The 22,067-nt window shown below is 50.9% G+C and overlaps 1 protein-coding gene across 2 annotated transcripts in view; it reads right to left on the reverse strand.

Annotated features, from left to right (window-relative positions):
- Positions 1-22,067, reverse strand: part of Nfatc1 (nuclear factor of activated T cells 1) — a 111,075-nt gene that overhangs the window by 64,406 nt on the left and 24,602 nt on the right. For both annotated transcript variants that reach the window (XM_026783614.1, XM_005356310.3), the window contains exons 3-4: positions 16,134-16,293; positions 1,679-1,881 (exon numbers count right to left, since the gene is read on the reverse strand). In XM_026783614.1, coding sequence (XP_026639415.1) covers positions 1,679-1,881; positions 16,134-16,293 — 363 coding nt within the window. The remainder of the gene's footprint in view (positions 1-1,678; positions 1,882-16,133; positions 16,294-22,067) is intronic.

Here is a 22,067-nt window from a genome sequence, read left to right on the forward strand (position 1 = left end):
TTCAAGGCCTGAAATATTATTCTCTTTGTTCATTTTGATATCTTTTATGATTTGTAAAACTTGTCTTCTAGGGTTTCACATAATTTTATTTTACTTCATAATCTCATTCAAATCTAGAGTCCAGTAAAATGTTCCAAACATGACAAAAATCTTGATATAATAAAACCAGTACCTTTCCTTCCCCCACACAAGAAGAGAATAAGCATGTATCTCCCATGCCAAGCAGTTGTGTGGGGCCCTATAGCTCAACGTGCGCGCGCGCATGCGCGCACACACACACACACACACACACACACAGCCTTTAGAGTATGTCTTGCACCATGTGGTTGTGTTAGCTGATGGCTGCTCCCTGGTCCCCTGCTGGAGCATGCTGTGTCACAGTGGCCCCAGCAGCTGTGGCTGAGCCTGTCTCCTCCGAGATGCGCTGGCTCTGTCCTGTCCTTGGGAAGTTTGGATTATACAGTTAGAGAAGGGAACCTAGGGGCTGACAGTGAAGTCCTGATCAGTAAAGCCCTCGGATCCGTGAGAGGATGACACACACACAGAGAGCTCTCCCTTTGCCATGGGCTTAGAAGGCTTAACGTTATGGAGAACTTACCAACACATGCACACAGTACTGCGTGATTCAGCCACACCAGTCTGCCTGTCTTCAGCCCTTCCCTCCCCATGCTGGCCTCCTCATGTGTGAACACGTACCCCAAATTTACCCATGCCCATAGCCTTTGCATGGACAGGCCCCGTTGGTAGACATCGCTTAGTTGAATGTCACCGGGGAGACACAGATGTTGGAGAGCAAGATCAAGCCTTCCAGTCTGCACCCAGTCTCCCTTACCTGCAGTTTTCATGATGGCCTCCTGCTTATGTGTGCTGTCATCCGTCCCCAGTCTGGGGTCCCGGTTCAGTGTGACTCCCGTGGGAACTACCAGAACACAAGTTCTCTCTGCTCCACTCACAGTTTGGGGCCCTCAAAACGGCATACTATGTGATGTGCTCTAACGAATGCCTTTCTAAGCTAACTGTGTGCCTGTGGGCTTTGTGCACCAGAGCTGGCCACATCAGCCGTATTGGAGGCTTCCACTGAAAATACAATCCAGAGGTGTTGCCCTCCCTACCTTTCCGGTGTTTATCTCAACTATTTCTTGAATGAGCACGGCTGCATTCAGAAGTAAACAGGTGCTGTGCTTAGGCGCCAAATGCAGGCGCTGGGGGTAGCATTTACAACTCTGTGATTCAGACACACTACATAGCAACTGACAACCCAGAACGAAGCAAATCTGTTGTCGCAAATATTTGTAAAGTTCCTTCAGGGCTGAAGGCCTGGGGCCTGGATGCTGGAACAGAGCCCTGGGACCTGGGGCAAAGCCCTGGGAACTGAAGCAGAGCCCAGGAGCTGAGGCAGAGCCCTGGGTGCTGGGACAGAGCCCTGGGTGCTGGGGCAGAGCCCTGGGTGCTGGGGCAGAGCCCTGGGAGCTGGGGCAGAGCCCTGGGAGCTGTAGCAGAGCCCTGGGAGCTGTAGCAGAGCCCTGGGAGCTGGGGCAGAGAGCAGGAGCTGGGGCAGAGCGTGGGAGCTGGGGCAGAGCCGTGGGAGCCAGGGCAGAGCCCTGGGTGCTGGAGCAGAGCCCTGGGTGCTAGAGCAGAGCACCGAAGCCTATCCCCAAGGGAGCCCCAATCAGCTTACATGGCTCGCATGTTATTTTCCGGAAGTAGAGGGATCTCCAGGACTTTGGTGTTGGACAGGATGGCTTCGTGGCTGGTGGTGGAGACAGTCTTCCCCGTGATCCGGTGGACCTGGTAGAAGGCGTGGGGCCGCAGCAGGCGGTCGTCGGCTGTCCCAATGAACAGCTGTAGCGTGAGCGGCTCGTTTTCCAAGTAACCATGTAGCTGGCAGGAAAACAAAGAACTCCCAGTGAGCTCCATGCACAGAAACAGTGGGGTCCATTCGTCAGCAGGGGAAAGCTCAGAAGGAAAGCTGTGCCCAGTGCCCCGTGCCCGGTGCCCAGTCCCTCAGCTTCATGGGGTATAATATCAGTACTTCTTAAAATTATAATACAAAATGCAGCCAGGCACAGTGGCACACACCTTTAATCCCAGCACTTGAGGGTCAAAGGCAGGCAGATCTCTTAGTTCCCAGCTAGCCAGAGTCTATATAGAGTGTGTCTGGACAGTCAGAGCTACACAGTGAGATCCTATCTCAAAAAATAAACATAAAATAGAACCTCACTATCTTCAAGGCCCTGGGAATCTAGATTAGAATTTGAACATCCCTGGTCCTATCTTCAAACAATGATAACACATGTTCATATACATGCATCCGTGTACACATGCACTCCTCACACATGCCACCACTCAAAGTCCATCAGGCCAGGAGCCCAGGACCCACAGCCTCCACTCAAACACATGATAAACATTTAGGCGTGATTCAAGCGCCCCAGACAGGTGCAGGTGATAAGCCAGCACAGGGTGGTGCTGGTCCCAACCATAGAGGATCCTAGGATAATGTGTTAGAGAGACTCACACAAGCTGAAGGAAGTCGATCGGCAGGCAAGGCTTCGGCTCCTCGCTCTGCCTCACCCCTAGCAGCTCTGCCCCCTCCAGTCATTCTATTCAGAGTCTTGAGATCTGCCCACCTCATGCGCCATGCTTACAATGTCCCATAGTGCCCCGCTATCCTGAAAGAAGCCCGGGGCTGGATGACATACACTGTGGGATGCAGGGGCCACCTGTGCTTGCAATGAGCATCAAGGTCCTAGTCTATGACGAAGTGCAGCCTTCCCTAGTCATTGTCACGCACTTTACCAAGGGCTAAGGCTGCAGCCCCTCATGGAGGTCACAGGAATAGCCTGGCCACAGTGGGGTGGAGAGGCTGAGGGCTGCAACACAGAACTCAGAACTAAGAGGGGCATGTGGGTGGGAACCTGAAATGAGTTGCTGGAGTGTAGGGGTTTGGTTTCAGCACCCTCAAACAGGAGGGCTATGGACACCCCTCTAGAGAGCAGCCAGCAATCTCTGAAGGTCCTGAAGCAATGAGGAGGAAGCTCTGTGATGAAACAGACCTAACAGATAAAACCTCAACACAAGAAATGGATCCACAGATTCCTGCCAAAGGACAGGGAGGCAACAGGGAAGAGAAGGGGTACAGGGGACCCGAGGCTCTACCCACCTACCTCTTGCCTTTCCAGCATAAGCCTTATGGGCTCTTAGAGGGTTGTGCCTTTCATTTTAAAACATTGGGAAGGAAACAAAGAAACCCAGGAACGGGAACAAGAAAATCAGACAGTGTAATTAGCTGCTCCTGGATTTTGATGTGGGCCTTGGGTATTGGGTTTTTATAAGGCAACGGGCTGCTCGCATGTCCCTCACGCAAAGGCCTCAGCCACTGCCTCTGGCCTGATGCATGCCAGTGGCTCATTAGGAGAGGCATGGCCGTCCTGTGATCCACCAGCATGTGGCATGCGGCCAGTGCCAGCTCTACCTCAAGATGAAAGGACTGGGGACTAAGGCTGGACTTCAAACAGGTACCACCAAGATCCTCAAGGTCAATTATCAGCCCAGCGCCAGCAGCCGCAGCAAGAACAAATGTGTTCCCCACTCCTCAGAGGCTAATGGGCAGAGGCCCAGGGCTTTGTTGCCTCAAGAGCAAAGGAGGCCAGGTGGACTAGGAACCCCACAAAGGGCTCACCACTGACGACTGGAATGAAAGCATACTGCTTCCACATGGAGGCTGGCTGACCTACATATGGGCTTGGGGGGACTTCTATCCTTTTCCTGCTGAGCTGAAACAAAGTGATAGCCACTGGCAACTTTGAGAAGGCAAATGTGAGGAGCACTCATCTGAGGGATGACCCTGCACCCCAAAATTTTCTTCAGCAAAACCTTCTGTTTTCCCAATGCAAAGGCCTGTGAGGCAAGTGGGGATAACTTTCTGTGAGCCTACGAACTCCTCTCAACCCAAGAGACTCCTCAATACAGACATGCAAGGTTTAGGCTTGAGAGTAAGAAATGGCCCAGAGACCTCTGTACCCATCTAACATCTGTGTCCACAGCCCAGCTCAGTCTGTAGGAACCATCCCTCCACATTGTATTAGCAAAAGATGCAGACCCTCCTCTAGTTCCTGTAAAGAGAAAGAAACTATTTCTGAATTTGAGTTCCCAGAAAAGAATCCAGTCAAATGGTCCATTACTGACAGCATTCAGGAGAGAAGTCTACATAAGCAAGCTGAGGGCCGGGGATGGGGCTTACCCCGGTTCACTTCTGGAGATGCAAGGGAATCTGGGGGCTGAGAACAGCAGTCCTCTATGGTGAATCACCACACAGGACAGGGGATCAAGAGCTCATGGCAGACTGCACGGCGGAGGGGCTGAGTGAAACAGCCACCCATCCCTGTGGCGGACACCATGCAGACGTCACAACTGTGGACAGGAGAATCTGTGCTGCAGAGCTGGGAGATGCTGCTGCGGTATGCCTGAATCTGCAGCCACTCCCTGACACCATAGGTGGCTCCAAGAGAATCCTTGTCTCCGGGCCTCTGCTCAGCATGACGAGCACTTCTGATTCATGCTTAAAAATCAATGCTCGTTCTGTGACAAACCCTGGATGCATGTGGTGCAGCCGACAGACTCCGACCATCACCTGGGTGGTTTTATAAGTGTCAACCCCTGCATGAGACAGTCCAGTGTGGCAGTGTAATTGTGTCTGTCTTTCCCTGCGTACTCATAGACACTAGGTCAGGTTGGAAAGATTTCTTTCTGGGCTTGGGTCAGGAGTTATGGGCCAGGCATCTGTTTTTATTTTGTTATGCAGTCACAGCACCCATGAACTCGATCACTTCAGACAGATTCAGTGAACACCTGTGTGGATATGTTCAGGTGGGCTAAGCACCAAGGTACATATATGTGGGTGTGAAGGGTGCCTACGGACCACAGGTACCCAGCCATTCTAAGACAACAGCAGTAAAAACCCTTGATTAAGACTGGTGAGTCAAAGCATACAAAGGAATCTCTCCCCAATTTGCCGTGGGCCTAGCTGGCTAAATGGATGGATACTACATAGAATCTCCCACCCAAGGCCATCAGCATAGAAAGCCACCTCTGCCATCTTAGGCTAGTAACTGTCTAAATCTTCAGTGTGGACCAAACAGTGCCCATAATGGTCAGCAACCAAGGTTGGTTGGGAGCCAGGCACTTGCTTCTTGCAATGGAATAAAAACACGAAGAAACCATTACTCTGTATTGAGCTAGAATAGTTTTACAATGTGATGTGCTAAAGTAAATAAACAAATAAAAATCAAAAATTCAGAGGCAAATTCTGCCAGTTAGTCTTCTATCTTGTGAAATTTAACACAAGAATATATAAATGAATCTACAACCAAAACCTTCTCAGTGGGCAATCCTCAGAGAGGCCCAAGGCCAAGCCTGGCTTGGGTCAGATGACTTTAAAATGACAACTGAAAATTCCCCCAGGACCCCTGCTACTCCAGGCTTCCTACGGGATGGAAGGCAGTGAACACGGTATAATTTTATCCTTTAGAAACATGCCATTTCAGTGAAAATAGGAATATTTAAGGCTTAACCTGGGAGGTAAATATCTATTATTTAAAGCACGAAGTTCACTTTAAGAGACGAAATCTAAGCTGCTTCACACATCCCACGGCAGGGACCGTCTCCCTCCGGCTTCTCACAATGTCTGTCAGAACTACATCTCTAAAGTTACCTGTCAAACCCAAGTCCCCTCGGCTTCCCTCTAAACGAAGCAAAATGCATCCCTTCGTTTGCAAGGCGTAAGCACTCCTCAGTTTCCTGCACATTAAAATGTTTGTTTTTAGCTTCTGTGCCACCTCAGCACTTACAGAGGGAAATGACAGGCCAACGGACTGATGGAGGACAAATTTATTCAGTGCTGGAGTCGGGCCAGCGTGCACACCTTCCTACACGGCAGAGGGAAGATCTGAATTAGCAGTGCCAATTAGCTGGGGAAAACAGTTTGCCTTTCAGCCAGCCATTCTGACTTGGTTACTAAGCAAAGGACAGCGTCATGTGACAGTCTTCCACATGGACATAACGTGCACTTGAAATAATCAACTTAAAGGGAAATTTGCATTTAAGACCCTGAGTAACATGAGCATGCCACCACGTCCCAGAAGACGAGAGATATCGGCTCACACACTGGTCTCGCTTTCCCTCCTGCTGGGGATCACACCAGGGTGGGTTTCACTATTTTTTTAAACCCAGTTCCCTCCATTTGGTTAACCAAGAGTCCACGTGTTTTACTAACTCATATTATCTCAGATTGTTCTCAGCCCCAATTCTTCATTATAAACACCACTGCCAGGAGATGGGAAGTTTTCTGTTATTGGAAGTTCTATTTCCTGGAGACTGCAGAGCATTGGTCTCCAGGCAGGGCAAAGAGGCACCCTGGGAATTCACCACTCTGCCCCGGAGACCCCGATGTACCCACAGGAGCCAGGTCTGAACCAGCTTCCTGCCTCACAACTTGAGAAGGTGGGAGCCAAATGTCACTCTAGTGAGGTGGGGGCTACCACGCCAACTTCAGAGAGAGGCACAGCCCTGGGGAGCTGCTATTCTTAACCATGGGTGACCCCCTTCAGAACAACCATCACGGGGATATCACCACAGCTGTGGAACTGTTTGTCACTCCAGATGCCACCATGTGCCTGTCTTGGAGGAAAGGAGTGACCAGTGGGGTCAGGACCCCTTGCAGACACTCAGTAGAACAATTAAGGCACAACTTCAGAGCCAGGCTGTGTGGTGCAGGACCATAATCTCAGCACTCAGAAAGCTGAGGCAGAAGGATTACACATTCAAAGTCAGCCTGGGCTATAGAGTGCGTTCAAGGCCAGCTTGAGCAACTCAAGGAGACTGCTATTTCAAGATTAGAAGTTAAAAGGGAGATTAGGAATGTAGGTCAGTGGTAAATGATTTGCCTAGCTTATATTGCAAAAACAAAACAAAAACAAAAACAGCTTCACGTACTCAGCAGCACCTGGAAGGATGCCAGACAGTCACTGTTTGTCCTGTTCTGCCTAACTAGGTGGGAACACCCACTGCCTGAGCTCCTGTGTCCCAGCAAATGGGCTCAGGACATAAGGTCCCAGGGCTTCCCCATGAGGCAGGCAGGCACCGGGCAGAGCTTCTGGGCACAGCTCCCTAGCACAGAAGGCAAAGTTACCACCATTGTTGCTCAGTGGGCTACCCACAGAATTTCTGTCAGTGACTAAGTGTCTGCACACAAACTATTCCCTGGCTTTCCGGTGGTACAAGTGTGTGTATGTGTGTGCATGTGTGCATATACCGATATATGTGACATGTGTATGTCTATGCATGTGTTTATACATATATGAGCATATAAGTGTCTGTAAATATGACCTGCTGGGATTCGTGTACATGTGTATGTTATGAATGTACGTAGGTATGTATGTGTGTATGTGGTGTGCATTTGACCCTGAATTGTATGGGCACACGTGTGTTTTGGAGCCTGTGCAATTTGTTTCATGAATGTGTGCCTAGGTGAGCAAGCACACGGTTATGGTAGTGTGTGCACTTGGTTTTGTGTGTACACATATGTGTCATGAGCCCACAGCAGTTCTTAATTTATACAACGTAATTTTGAGGACTCTTCCCATGAAGACAATCACCATACTAAAGACCAAAACCATCTTTATAAACACAGACAGTTGTTCCTCAGATCCCGAGGGATGGTGGCCAGTATACACACGGCCCCTTCCAGTAACGCCCAAAGCTGAGGGCCGCACAGGGACACCGTGAGAGGCTGCACGTAGCTCCTTCAGGTCTTTCCATGTACACATTTTCTCTACCTTTCAGAGAAGTCAAATTAATAAAAAAAAAATGAACTGAAATGGGTGTATCTGTATAAATACTTCACAGTATTTACAAGCTAGAGACCACACACACTGATAATGCCTGCTAGGCCCTCACTGAGAACCTTGCATGCGACACCTTCACGGGGACTTGATTCCCACTGGCAAAGTCATCCCACCTTGCTGAGGGCCTGAGGCTGATCCAGGCCTCTAATAATGAGTTGTTTAATTTACTCAACGATGTCTCAGAGCTGCGGGTGTAACTCAAGAGGCAAAATGCCTGCTTGGTACATCCAAGGACCCAAGCTTCACCCCCAGTGCCGCGAAGAGTATCTCTGAGGAGAAAGTCTGCTGTCCTGAAGCCCCAGTGAGAAAGCATGTGCTGTCTATGGAAGCACTGGACTCAAACATGCCTTTCCTTCCTTATGGGGCCCTGAATCCAACCTCCCACCTCCCAGGACTACCCTCTCCCCAGAATCTGGTACAGTTTCTCAGATAAAAGGCCCTAGTGCAGGTTCTCATGGAGGAGGCCACACTCCACGGCTTTCAGAGATGGACTGTGAGCTTCATGGCTCGCCTGCAGCTGGAACTGGTGAGCTGTTTGGCCGGTCAGATTTTAGAACCCTGGCTCCCTGTTGTCTTCATCCATGGCCCCCTGAAGCACTGCACACGTTCAGAGAGTGCGTTTGCAGATGCTTCAAGCGCCGCCCGTCCTGGGGTCAAAGGGTCTAGATCCACTTTCTTATAGGGTCCTGGAAAGTGAGCTTTGGCCCCATCCCAGGAAATAACTCCCTCACAAATTTCATGTTTCCTCTCCTGGCCTGAAGAAGGCTGGGGCAGACAGGAGGTGGGGTAGGGGGACACGGCCTGAGCCTCAGACCACCATCAGATGTTAATTCTATGACCTGTCAGGTAGGAGCCACAGAACAGCTCAGAATGGACATTGGAGGACCCTGTTCACATCCACAACCTGGATGCACCCGGATGTGCATCTTAAGCCAGCACCCCTGCTCTTCTCCAATGGCAACCTTCCTGCCTTGCATGCTGGCTTGGGAGAGTGGGAGCCCCACCCCCACCCTTGCTGGAAATGCCCCTTACTTGAAGGTTTCTTGGATGGAAGTGGATGGGATCACCCTTCAAGATCTGGGCATCAGCAAGGTAGTGTGGGGATATTAAATCAAGGACATGTGATCGAATCACGGCCCATCTGTTCTGCACAGGCTCAGTGGGACTGTTGGGCAGGGCTGATTCCCGCCAGGCCTGAGAGGTCGAAAGGGGCCAGGGGACAAAGAGAGGCACAAACTCGGGCAACATACAGGTGGGGCGGACCGCACTGCTCACCTCTCTGCAAGAGCCCCCAGGGCCTGGGTGTCCTTAGGAACTGTCAGCCTGGCCAGGAATCACAGCCCAATCAGCCCAGTGCATACCAACCTGGATTATCTCTGTGTTAAGCATGGCATTTAGCATCCCTGAGGCTGGCCCTGCAGATGGCAGCCTTTACCCACTCTCTGTCCACCCAAATCCAAGGAAAGAGGCACCAAAAGCTAGCAGATTCCATTTGCAAAGCTGGTGAGCAGGTACAGAAACTCCCGACATAGGCTCCTCCCTCCCTACCCAATGGACTCGGAAGCAGCCGCCTGTCCACCCTCTGGGATTCATCCAGGCTCCACACGGACACTCTAGGCTAGTGCTTACCTTGTATACAGGATGGAGGCCCCTCAGGAGCGGCCTCCTATACCATGCCAGGTAGTGTGTCGCAACATGCCACCGTGGGGATTTCAGACCCAGACATGCAAGGAAACCCCAGAGAACATGGCTGCTGTCCTGAACTCTGACCCCTCCAGCTTGTAGAGTCCAGCCTGTGGCTGCCAGCACGTTGGTGAATTTTGCTGTTTACAGTGTGGCTACCAGGGCTCAGGGCATGCATTTAGCATGCACGGAGTAAATGTAAGAGAATTTGAGCCTTGCCATTAGACTATTAGGGCCCCAGGAATGCCGAGGGAGGATGGAGGGCTGGGATATGATAGGAAGGATTGAAGATACTTAAAGCTCACCAAGGCTTCTTGTTGCACTGGTACCATAATGCTACCCCAGATCCTGTGTGTCATACCAGAGGCACCGGCTCTCCTTTTGCCCCGTCTCTCGGCCCTGAGTTCCATGCTGAGGGCATCTACTCACATGACCAGTGAGGTGGGGATTGTGTGTGTGACTGCCTAGGCCAGGCCTGTGGCCCTCTGTGCTGATACAGAGCCAACTGCCTCAATCCCCACAGGAAGGAGCCCAGTGTTCTCCTCTTTCAGGTGGCAGAAAAAAAGGTTGCTGGGCCAGGGTAGGCATACAAAAATAGTTTCTCTCTGTCCCCTTATCTCCCATGGTGGCCCCACACTGGGGACAGTCACACAACAGACTCGGAGACAAAGCACCAGTCCTTCCCAGACCGACTCCCGAGAGAACACACCCGCTATTTGTATATTCTTCACATCTGAACAGCTTCTCAGGAGTAAACTGTGACACTCGGGGTGCCTATAGGTCCTCGGGGCCAGTGAAAGCCACGGAGTCACCAGGAAGGGGGTCCATGCATGGCTAGGAGCCAGCTGGAGACATGCCTCTTCCTGGTCACTGCTGCTAGAAATGCTGGTTCTTGTTTTGTCTCCAGTCACGTTCTTCATCTCACGGCACCCCAGTTCGGCAGCTGAGATCCCAGGGTAGGAGAGAAGCTCGACTGGGCCTGTCTCGTCTGGACCCTAAGAAGAACAAGCTCGGCTGGCACGCGACGAGAGAGCCATCTGCAGTTTCCATGCCCAAGATGTCATCATTAAACTTTCTCTAGCCTGGAACAAAGAAGCCACAGCTTCCAAGTCTTCTCTGGGGACTTGGTGACAGGCCTGGAGGCTCCTTGTTTGCGGGGAGGGGATGGTTCTGCCCGTAGCTCTGCCTTGCCTTTGCTCGCAGGCACACACAGTGGCCTCGCAGCCTCCCACTCTACTGGACAGCAGGGTTCTGAAACAAGCTCACATGCAGATACCGAGAGCCACAGGAAGCCCCAGCCTTGAGTATATCGGTGCAAATAAACAGAGGCCAGAGAAGTTTTCCAATCACACTGCTGTAGACAGAGCAAGCCGACAGGGCCATCTCCACTCCACTGTCACACTGGTGTGGGAGTTGTCCCCAGAGGTCTTCCCAGTACAACAACTCGTCTCTCTGTGCCGCTAGGAGCTTGTACGGTAAGTAAAGCTGCAGTGAGCTCAGGGGCATTCTCGTGAAACCCTTGTGTTTTCTGAACAATGGACTTGGGGGCTGAGGGCATGTGCGGAAGGGAGAAGCAACATGTAAGTGACCAACAGTCAGCCTGTGCGTGGTGGGCAGGGACGGGAGGATCAGCCTGTGCGTGGTGGGCAGGGACTGGAAAATGTTTGCATTGAAAGGCCCTGAAAGAAGAGAGGACTCTGTGCACTGTCCAGTCAGATCCATAAAAAATTAATCCAGACCTCATGCAGTCGGCTGACTCTGGGCAGACCAGGGCCAGCATGTTTCTGCTTTGGGGTCAAGGCTGCAGTTTAACCTCTGCGACATGCATGTTTTAACAGCTTGCTGCCCCAGGCAGAGTGAAGAGCTGCATTTTATACCCCACCCCCACCCCCACCCTGCTGCTTTGACCAGAACACCTAGCAAAACCCCTCACTGGCCCTTGAAGGACCCTGGCTCTGTTGGCCTCCAGGTGGGCACATTCCAGAGGAGAAGCCTGGGAGACTGGGGAAAGCAGATTCACAAGTGACAGAGCATCCCAGGCCACTGAACCAAATGACTTTCTAACCACAGGTCAGACACCCTCACCAACCCCCTTCCACAGTATTTTCACCACTCTCAACCTCCCCCTGGGACTTGAGGAAAGACACCACCAAGAAAGAAACGTAATTATAACAACAGCCTGGCTTGAGGACAATTTTAACAACCTGAGAAATGCAAGTCATCCCCCAGTGGACGTCCTCAGCTGCCAAATGTCATGTATGACAGAAAAATCATCTATATGGGAGGGAGCAAGTTAAGTGACCTCCAAAGGGTCCCTAAGGCCATGAGACCCCACTGGCCTCTGCCTGGCCCTGGTGCGTGAACACTAGCCAAGGCTTACAATGGCTTCCTCTATGGCACTGCCCTGGTTCCTTTAGAATCTCAAGTACCGATTGTCTGTGCCCTGAGAGTATATTACTTATGCATGCTGAGTGCAGGGTCACCTGTCTGGGTCACTATCTATCTGTGTTTCTTTGACTTGAATCCTTCATGGCCAGGCAGGGGCTCCTCTGGTCCCTGTTCTAAATGGCAAGACCCATGCTGCAAACCTAAATGTTAGGAACCGGCTAGCTTCTGAGTGTTCATATGTCAGTGGTCTATCAATTATTCAAGCAGAGCGGGCCTGTTTGTGATGCGCAGATACTATCAGACAAGTCATTTTGGTGATTGGTAAGCAGAGCTGGATGCTGTGACCCCCAGGGAGGGAGGTGATCTTCAGACCCCACAATGCGCTGCAGTCGGGCCCCTAAAGACAGGAGCCTACAAGGCCATAGTTCACGTTAGGACAACCTAGGCATTACCTGCCTCACTTCTGGAGAATTTGGGCCCTCAGCCACTTCTGTCAGCAGTGGCCAAGACCCAACAGACACAGAGACCTGATAGCCAGAGGCCAGATTAAGGTCAGGAGGGTCCTTGCTGGATAGGGGTGATGCTCAATACTGAAGTCATACTGTGGGGAGCTGGAGAAGCAGGTGCCTCTACCTTAGACAGAGTAATTGAGACATCTGGTCTACCAAAGCAAATTTTGGAGTCAAAGGGAAGTTTAGGCCTTTTCTTACTGGCTACAGTGTGACATTGGAAGCAAGACCACAGCACACTTGTAGACAGATGTAGGAGGTCCTGTCTTGGTAACTAATGGAAGACAGTGGAACTGGAGGGACATAAGGGGAGCTACCATGTCACCAAGGATATTCCCCACAGACTTTGCACAGACCATGTCCATGTAGACACTGCAAAGTGGGTCTCAAACTGATCCTGGGGTCTGCCAAGACAGTCTAAAGGTAAGCCCTTACCAGCCCCTCCTTGAGTCCAGAGTAACTTGTGGCTGCTCATTCTGATTTGGCATAATCTTTTTTTGTTTTTTTGTTTTTTGTCTTGTCTTGTTTTGGTTTTGGTTTTTTAGATAACGTCAGATTATTAAGCCAGTGTTCTTGAAGACTGGGTAGCTTGTGGTAATGGAACGGCTAGTGGGATCCTGTGGCCATTTTGGATACTTAGATCCTAGCACAACAGAAGCAGAAGTGACACCATCCTGGTGGGAAACAATGATCCCTGAGAAGAGAACACTGCTCAAAATGAAAGTCTGTGTCAGAGGGAGAGTCCTCCCACCACACAGCTGGCTGTTCAGGCAGGACCTTCATAGGTACTGACCTCACGGATGCGGCTGCCCCTTCCTTTTTTTAAATGCATGCCCTTGACTCTCCCAATATGTCCAAGTCTGGTCCGTATGTTCCTGGACAATACATACAAGGAAGAGGTCACTGACGTGAGCTCTTTCTGGACCCCGGCTCTAAGGGCACATCTTCCTCCCTTTCTGCAAGGTCTCCCAGTCTGCAGATTGCTGCTGTCTTTATGGACAACTTCTTGAGACACAGAGGAAAAGAGGATGCTGGATCCACTACAGAGACAAGGCTGGACCAAAGGGCGCTTCTAGGGGCTCATGTGTGAGATGGAGGAACAGTTGGGAGCGCAACAAATACCACTGGCCACACAGTGGCTCATGCAGTGGCTGCATACTGGACATGTGGGCTGGCCCGTGGCCTCACCCAGACTACTGTGCAATGTACCCACCTCTGAGAGCTAAAAGGTTAGGCACAGAAGCTGATGGCACTAAAGGGTGTGCCAAAAGAACCCAGAAGCTCGGGGTAGAACTTTGTGGTTACGGCGCTTTCATGGCAACCAAGAGAATTTTCTATTTTTGCGTGTTTCATAATTATGTGTAAATTCTATTTTTATCTAATTTGTGGTCCACCAACCAAAAAAAGAAAACAACCCCCCTAAAATGCCCTCTTTTTAGCTGTTTACCTCACACTGGCATAGGTGTGAGCTTACTTTGTAAGAATATTCCAGGAAACTCCTTGGGTTCCTAATTTCTCACCATGAGACATGCCACAGAACCTGGCATTTTTGGTTAGGGGTTGTTTTTCTTTGCCTATCAACACTGTTAGGGAAGGGGGTGGCTGTTTGGTGGAAGCAGCACCGGCCTGACCTGACTTTGCCACCTTCCCTTAATACCACTTTAAATAATTCAGAGGGTGCTTCTTAAACGCTGTTTTAAATTTCATCATTCCTCAGAAATGCCTCAATTTCCTGGATATTATTTGCACTGGTACATAAACGTTGCCCTGTGCCCAAGATGCCCACAGCCTGGCTCTTTAGGGGCTGCAGGTCCACTAGGCACCTGACACACAGTCAACGAGTATCAGAGGCTGGCAGACAGCAAACTCCCCCCACCCAAACATAAGGGCTCCCCACACTCCTCCTGGTTTTGTCTTCCCAAAGCGACTGAGATTCTTACAACCACCATCAACAAAACCCCGAAAGGCACAGACTCGTGTCCATGGCTTCATCTTTCTGCGGAAGGCACACTATTTCCACCCCCTGGCTCTTGCCCAGTGCCCCTTGCCTATATGATCCAAGTAAGTGGAGGAGGCTGGCCATTATCTCTCCGCTAACTTTCCTGCTTTCCTTTAACGGGCTTACGCCCTCTCTTATTAATACCTGTTCCATTCAGCAATAATGCACTTCCATTCAGTGCCGACCACGGCAGGAAAGGAGCGGTAAATACCTGTAGTTACCCTGCACAGCTGAGGGCCCGCTCTACCTGACTTCCACCTGGGAAGAGGTAGAAACTTAAAATGTCAAGCTGGCTGCTGCGTGCTGACGTCTCTCCCGCATTTTATCACATCAAGCCGCTAACAAAGTGGGTATTAATTGGCATCAGGCACACGGGCCACAAATATCACCTTAATATCACCCACAAGCCCTGCTAAAGTGCCTCATTTCTGCACCTCGCCTGGCTCATGCCATGGGGCTGATTGCTGCGTTGGCAAACAGCCATTTGTCTCCATGGCCTCCTGCCTTGGCCAGCTTTTTATTTACCTAAATGGAATAAAATAAAAGTACATGGTTCCCCACCGAGTCCCCTTCCAGTCTGCATCAGTCCTGAAATAACAGGGTTGGGCACCCGGGTTTATGATGTTGGGGTACTGGGGTAGAGAGCTCTCTATAACACCATGTGACCAGAGCTAGCCAGAGAAACAAGCACTTCTCTGTGCCACTTAAAACAGTAATGTCTGGGGGGTCTAAAGCTCACAAGGTAACAGGTATGACACAGGAAAGCAAGGACAACCGCGTACGGCCTCTTGGGATGTCGCACTGATGTGCAGGTGGAGAAGGGGCAAGCTAGATCTGTGATGTTCTAGGACCTCCTAGTTTCCAAAGTGCCTCCTGGCCAGCAGGGGTGAGCATCGAATCTCCCCTCTGAGTGAGTATGTTTCCTTTCCCAAAGTCCCAAGGGTGTGACTGTGCCCGTCTCGGCACGCCATCTCATTACCTGCTCCCTCAGACCCTACCTCTGACATCTCCAGGCAGGTGCACAAGCATAGGCTGACCACTGATTCCCTGTCTGTGGTGTGGGTGCAGAGTCTGCATCTGCTCCAGGGGCAGAGAGTTCGGAAAGGGAAACATAGGGTTGCAGAACGGTTGATGCAATGGAACCAGGCCTGCGAGTAAGTCAGTTTGGGGTAAGCCTTTAAACCATTACAGACGTCACGAAAAGTACCGTATGGTACCCACAGACGGCGCCTGACTCACCGTGGTTCCACTTATCTTCTTCCCTTTAACTTTAGGTTAGTATGAAAGTGATGCCCCTTCAGAAAACTACACTTTGAACTTTTTTGTATTTTACTCAGCCAGCCCCTCTGTGACGAGAGGAGTGGCTGACATTCTGCCTATGCTGTGCCTATGAGAAGACTATGAGGTCAGTGAGGTATAGCGAATGTATCTTGACTTCTGACATTTTCACTGGGGCATAACCATACAGAATAGGAGGAGCATCCCTACTCAGAAGGAAATGGGGGTACATTACATAGCACATGTCTAACTAACTAGCTCTGAGGTGATTGTGTTTAAAGTTTGAGCAAAGTCCCTAGCTGTGAATCCAAAAACAGTTTTAGACTGAGAAATGCCAAGGCATGGGCTATTGGCAGGTCACAGCAGACGCCATACCTGCACGACGGGGTGTCCTCCAGCTGAGGCCTTCACAGCCCCCCGGCTGCCTTCTGTCTCATAGTGAGCCCTGTGGTGAGACTTGGGCTGCACCTCGATCCGAAGCTCATACGGACCGGAGTGGGATGGCAGCTGCCAGTCAAGGGCGGGTAAAGATGGGCTGCAAAGGAACAGAGGAGCTTTTAGTGCAGGTAGACACCAGGACACAGTTGCCCACGCTGTCCCCAAGGCACTGGCAGCGGGACAGCACTCACCGCTGACAGACACAACACCCTTAGCATCCTGATGGCAGAGGAAAGTCTCCGTATGGCCACTGTGGCTATGTCACCATGTGTGGTCACAGCTTGCCAGTGCTTCACGAATAAAAGGAACCAGCCAGTCTTTAAGATGCTAACCAAACCTACTACCCAGAGCAATGAAGAGGTGCAGATAGCCAGCTCATAGCTAGCAGAGCCACCAGTGGGATGCAGGTTTCTGAATACCCTTTGCGAGGAACGGTAAAGGACACCTTCTCTAGGGGAAGCCCTGAGAAGCACCCTTGACCAAATGGGGCTCTAGGAATAACTTACCCCACAATGCTAAGTTACAGCAGACCCAAGAGAAAGAAGGAACTCCTGGGCCCACTCCCTCCTCCAGACTGGCATGTCCCTTGTTTCCATTCCAATTCTAACAAGATGCACCTGTGTTTGCTACTATGCGGGTACAAGCCAGGCCATCCCTGCAGGAATTTGACTCGCAAACCCACAGTCCTGAAGGGCTGCATTTGCCTAGCACAGATGAATGCTGGCTGGTGGCGGAGCTTGGCCGGCTGTGGCTTCAGAGCAGCGTTACAGAAGGGACAGGCTTCCTGACACTAGAAGTGCTGCCATGCACCCGGCAGCTCACACTACGCCTGTCAGGGCCGTTTCCTGTGTATGTCACACACCCCGTTTCCAGAAGCTGTCAGGCGGAAGGAAGAGCCACAGAGCAGAGGGCTCGGCCTGGGAAGGAGGCCCGCATCCTGGGGAAGGCGCCCTATGGGAGCCGAGCAGCCTCCTGCTTCCAGGAGGGGATGTGTTTCCAGGGCTGTGGGGTCACAGTGCTCAAAGCCAGAGGCAGCGTGGGTACCCAGGTGTGGTGTGGGAGGCAACTGCGAAGCAGCCCACACCTGTGGCTCTCTGTCATATTTCTTATACGTGCATTTGAGTTTCTTATCCGCACAGAAAGACTATGCCATGAACAGAAACCAAACAACGAAAGCTTCACAATGAAAAGAACTAGTTTCAACCCCTAGGAAACACTTAAAAAGAGTGTGACAGACAGAAATTGTGGGAAGGAGCGGGATGTAGAATGGCTTACACGTTTAAGACTGTCAGCTCTGGAAGGAAATGTCCACCACAAATCGGACATCTCTCCAACCCCACAGGACTGCACCTTGGATCAGAGCTGGGGACAGGGCTGGAGGAGGAAATGGCTGAATATCATTTGCCCACTGCCACCCTTCTGGGGTCTGAACTTCAGGGCACTGCCATGGTTCTGCTGTCCCCGGGGTGGTCTCTGACATCAGGCATAGGGGCTGTGACTGCCCGCTGAAGATGAGTGCCCAGGACTGACCCAAAATTTTGTGCACACGGTGAATTCAGTTCCACGCCTTTTGGAAGTCACACTCAAAGCAACCCAGGGAACAGCGGGCCAGGCAGGGCCCTGAGAACCCTCGACTTGTACAAATGAAGTCATTTGAAGTTCCCTGCATACTTTAAAACCTACACCGGTGATCCAAAGATACCGTCTAAATAAATGGGAGTGGAAATGCATGAATTTTACATAAAACATAGAATTTGGTATCCCAACCTTTAAAAAAAATGAACCAATTTTTGAGCATCTTACTGTAACGGTAAAAAGCAGTTGAATCACCACACCACATTATATTACACGAATATTTCTTTTTAGCAGGACTTTGATTACTACCTAGTCCATAACTAGTATAAATGCCATTGACTTGATGTCCACATAACTAAATCAGGGATTAATATTTGCCCCATCCTAAATGCAGGGTCAGCATTTTGGGGCTCCTGAGGCATTAGCCTCACACTCCCCTGAGATATGAGGGAGCCTCCTACCTCAGCCCCAACTTGTCGTAACATTAACCTAACATATTTTACTCACTTTCAAAACTGTCCCCCCAGACTGGCTTCATGTGCTGCTGTTTGCCCCTCTACATAGCCCTGAATTCAGACAGAAGGCAGTGGGTGCGGTAAAGCACACATCTGCGAGAAAGCGATGCTCTGCTCTCTCTGAAGCAAAGCTGCCTGGCCCCTCACCACCTGCTGAAGTTCGGTCCTGTGTCTTCCTGAAGATCTTCTGGGACCTTGCGACACTTCCCAGGGCTCAGCCGCTACCCCAACAGAGGCTGGCCATGACTCTGCTGCTCACCCCTCGTCAGTTAGCATGTGTCTGGACCGTCTCTGTCTAAAACTGCCGTCTGTGATGAAAAGTCTCACAATGCCACAGAGGGAATGTCAGGCCTTGCTCACTCCACATGACAGACACCCGGAGACACGGTCCCAGGGCTGGAGAGACGGCTCAGTGGTTTAGAGTAGCGGCTGCTCTTGCAAAGGATCCGAGGTTTACTTCCAGCTTCTGTGTCAGACTGCTCATAGCCAACCCTAGTCTCTGCAGGCGTGAATATTCATATGCACACCACACACACACACACACACACACACACACACACTTAAAAGCAATAAAAGAAATCTTTCAAAAATCAAACTAAGCACCGGAGAGATGGCACAGTAGCTAAGGGCACCTGCTACCACGTCTGAAGACCCAAGTTTGGTCCCCGGGACCCACGTGGTGGAAGAAGAGAATGCCCTCCTGAAAGTTGTCCTCTGTCCTCCACGTGTGCACTGTGACACGCCCACAAAATAAATAATGGAATAAATATGTAGTGATAATTAAAAGAAACACATTACAGAATCAAGCAGGCAGATTGGAGGTGAGCAGCCTGTGGTCGGGCCATGTTGCTAGCTACAGCATGCTAGACTTAGAGATCTGGAGCTTGCCCTCCTCCCACAGGCACGTCAAGCACCCATTGCCCCTCTTAGCCTGTTCAAAGCAAGTAGTCAGTGGTTTTGAACAAATTTAAATTTCATTTTCTTGAATTCTTGTAAGAAATTTTTTGCGTAGCTTTTTCTTGATTCTGGGGTCCCTGAGGGTCCTGGGTCACACACTGTATGGCCGGAGCTGAAGGGACCATGGCCAATGTAGCCTCTATGCTGGGGGAGGAGGGAGGAGGGATAGGCTGCGTGGGAATGATGGGCAGCTTCCCCTGATAACGGGCGAGTCAGACCTTCCACAGTGCTTGGTATGTGGGCGTAGTGCAGGGAGAAGCCACCAGCTCTCCTGTTTTGAATCACTGTTCCCATGAGAAAGGGCTCCGCCTCCCACTGACAGGAAGCATGAAAATGCTGTTGGCACACAGGTCACAACACAGAGACCAACTCCTCATGAGATCACAGACCTGAGGCCAAAGGGGGCTCACATTCTCTGATTCCTGTCTACAGGAGACCCACAATCCCCAGCTCCACCATCGCCCAGCATCTGAGGCTGAAGCATAGGGACCATAAGGTTCTCTGGGGCGCTCAGCTCTCCAGCTGGCCACTGGGGGTTGCCAATATCACTTCCCCTCTGCACAACCTCATCCTTGCCTCATCCAGCTCAGCTAGGCTGCTCAGGGGTACACAGGTCTCTCTCAAATCCCAGCTCCGACGCCTGTCATGTAAGCACCACAGCCCCTGACTGGAGCCAACATGAACCTCATTCAAGTGTTAGAAGGCACCTGTGGGCCACAGAGGTCCATTTGCAACCGTTTTCCAAGACAGAGCTTTGCTTTGTGCTTGTTCTGAGTTCTGCCTTTTGCATTTCTCCTGACACAGGGTCCCAGGGAACACAGGAGGACCCTCAGGAAGCACAGGTGTTACTAACACCAGGGCTCAAAGCTAAGGTTGGGTAGATGACCTCTAATGACTCCGAGTGTCACGCAATTTCCTCTCCCTTTCAAACTCCTAAGCGACCTCTGAGGAGGGGGGGCAGGGCATGGCCTCACAGCTACCTTGTGTGGGAGGCAGTAGAAAGGGCAAGTGGGTTAAAAGCAGTCACTGGATACCTGGGCTACCACGGATGGACATAGGCATCTGCCCCCACACGCAAAGGCCATGGGGCTACCATAGAATCCAAATCCAGAGGACCCTAAGTGACACCTTCAGCAAGATCCCTGTGGGGGTGTGAGTGTCCGGAACAATTTCTGCCAGGAAGAAAAAGGGGAGGAAAACAAAATGTGTAGCTGCGAGGGAGGGAATTGCTGACTGAAGAAGGGATCCACCCCAAACCCCAAACCCGAGCCCAACAACTGCTGAGGAAATTCCTGACACGGGAGCTGCAAACCCTGGCCTGAGATGGGGCTCATGCTATACGAGGTTCCGAGGTGTGTCAATGGTGTCACAGTCAGTTTTGAAGGTTGGATTCCTGACTTGTGCACATTAAAACACCTACAGATGGAGCTCTGAGAAGCCCAGGCGTGTTCAGAGGATAGGGCGAGCATGGCAGAGGTGAAGGACGAGAGCCAGGACCCTCCATGCTGGGGCTCCAGACCTAAAATGCCTTTTGAAACTTGTGAGGGACAGATTTGGAGAGCTGGAGCTGAAAACGATTACCATGGCAGACTAAGTTACACGATAAGTGATTCTTTTTATGTATTTTTTTAATTACACAGTAAGGGCAGCTGGGCTATGGTGGCACATATCTGTAGTCCCAGCACATGGGAGGCAGAGGCAGGAGGATCTCTGAGTTTGAGGCTAGCCTGGTCTACCAAGTGAGTTCTAGGACAGCCAGGGCCACACAAAGAAACCCTGTTTTGGAAAAACAGAAAAAAAAAAACAAGAAATAGAAAAAAAGATTACACAGTAATGAGCCCAGTTTGGCACGTATACGTTCATGTGTGAGGACAGCCTAAGGTGTTGGTCATCGACTTCACCTTACTTAAGACCGGGTCTCGCCGGTGGTTCCCTGCTGCACACGGCAGCCCACGACCTTCTAAAGAGAAGCCAGTTTCTGCCTCCCAGTTTGCCTAGGAGAGTCCAGCCTCACGCCACTTCCGGCTTTATGTGTCATCTGAGAGCTCAACTCAGCTCCTCGTGCTGCATTCATTGGCTTCCATGGAAAGTCATCCCAGATACAGGTACAACAGCAAAGGAGCTTTAGAGGAATTCCTGGGGATCAGAACCCTGCGGGGGGCACGGTTTCGACTGTGAAACTTCCATAGATAAAAGCGCTGTGTGTACATGTCTTATAGGGCCATCTGTGCTTCCATCATCCTAAAATCCATGACGCTATTCTAAGCCTAATCTAAGCCAAAGTCTGCCCACATGAAAGAAAATCGAAGCAAGTTAAAGGAAACAAGAACTTCAGCTTTATAACACATTGTCTCGGGAAGCAGACAAGGGCCTTCCTTTAATTAAGAAAAAATAAAGAGGGACAGCAGGAAGGAAAGGAATGGGGAGAGAGGGAAGGATAGAATGGGGGGGGAGGGACGGAGAGAGGGAGGGAAGGAGGTAGGCAGGAGGAGAAATGGTTGCTGAAGTCAATCAGTGCACTTCTTGGCTGGTTCTGTAAAGGTTGGGCCTCAAGGGCTCCATCTGTCCATCCATCCAAGGCCAAGCCAAGACCACCCAGCAACACTGTCCAGAGGGCACATCTGGGCCATGGCCCCTGACCATAGGACTCTTGGCTTGGGAAAGCTTGCCTCACCCAAGCGGGGCTGGCCTTCCTAGAGACTGACTCGGTGCCTGGACAGAAGAGGACCAATGGCCACCTCAGACAAGATGGACAGCCTCAAGATGGTCAGATGGGGAGCAGGTGTGTGGGTTATGCCTTCCTCACTCCACCTGAACACGAGGG

Source organism: Microtus ochrogaster, chromosome 18 (assembly GCF_000317375.1).
Source record: "Microtus ochrogaster isolate Prairie Vole_2 chromosome 18, MicOch1.0, whole genome shotgun sequence".
NCBI classification, from domain to species: Eukaryota; Metazoa; Chordata; class Mammalia; order Rodentia; family Cricetidae; genus Microtus; species Microtus ochrogaster.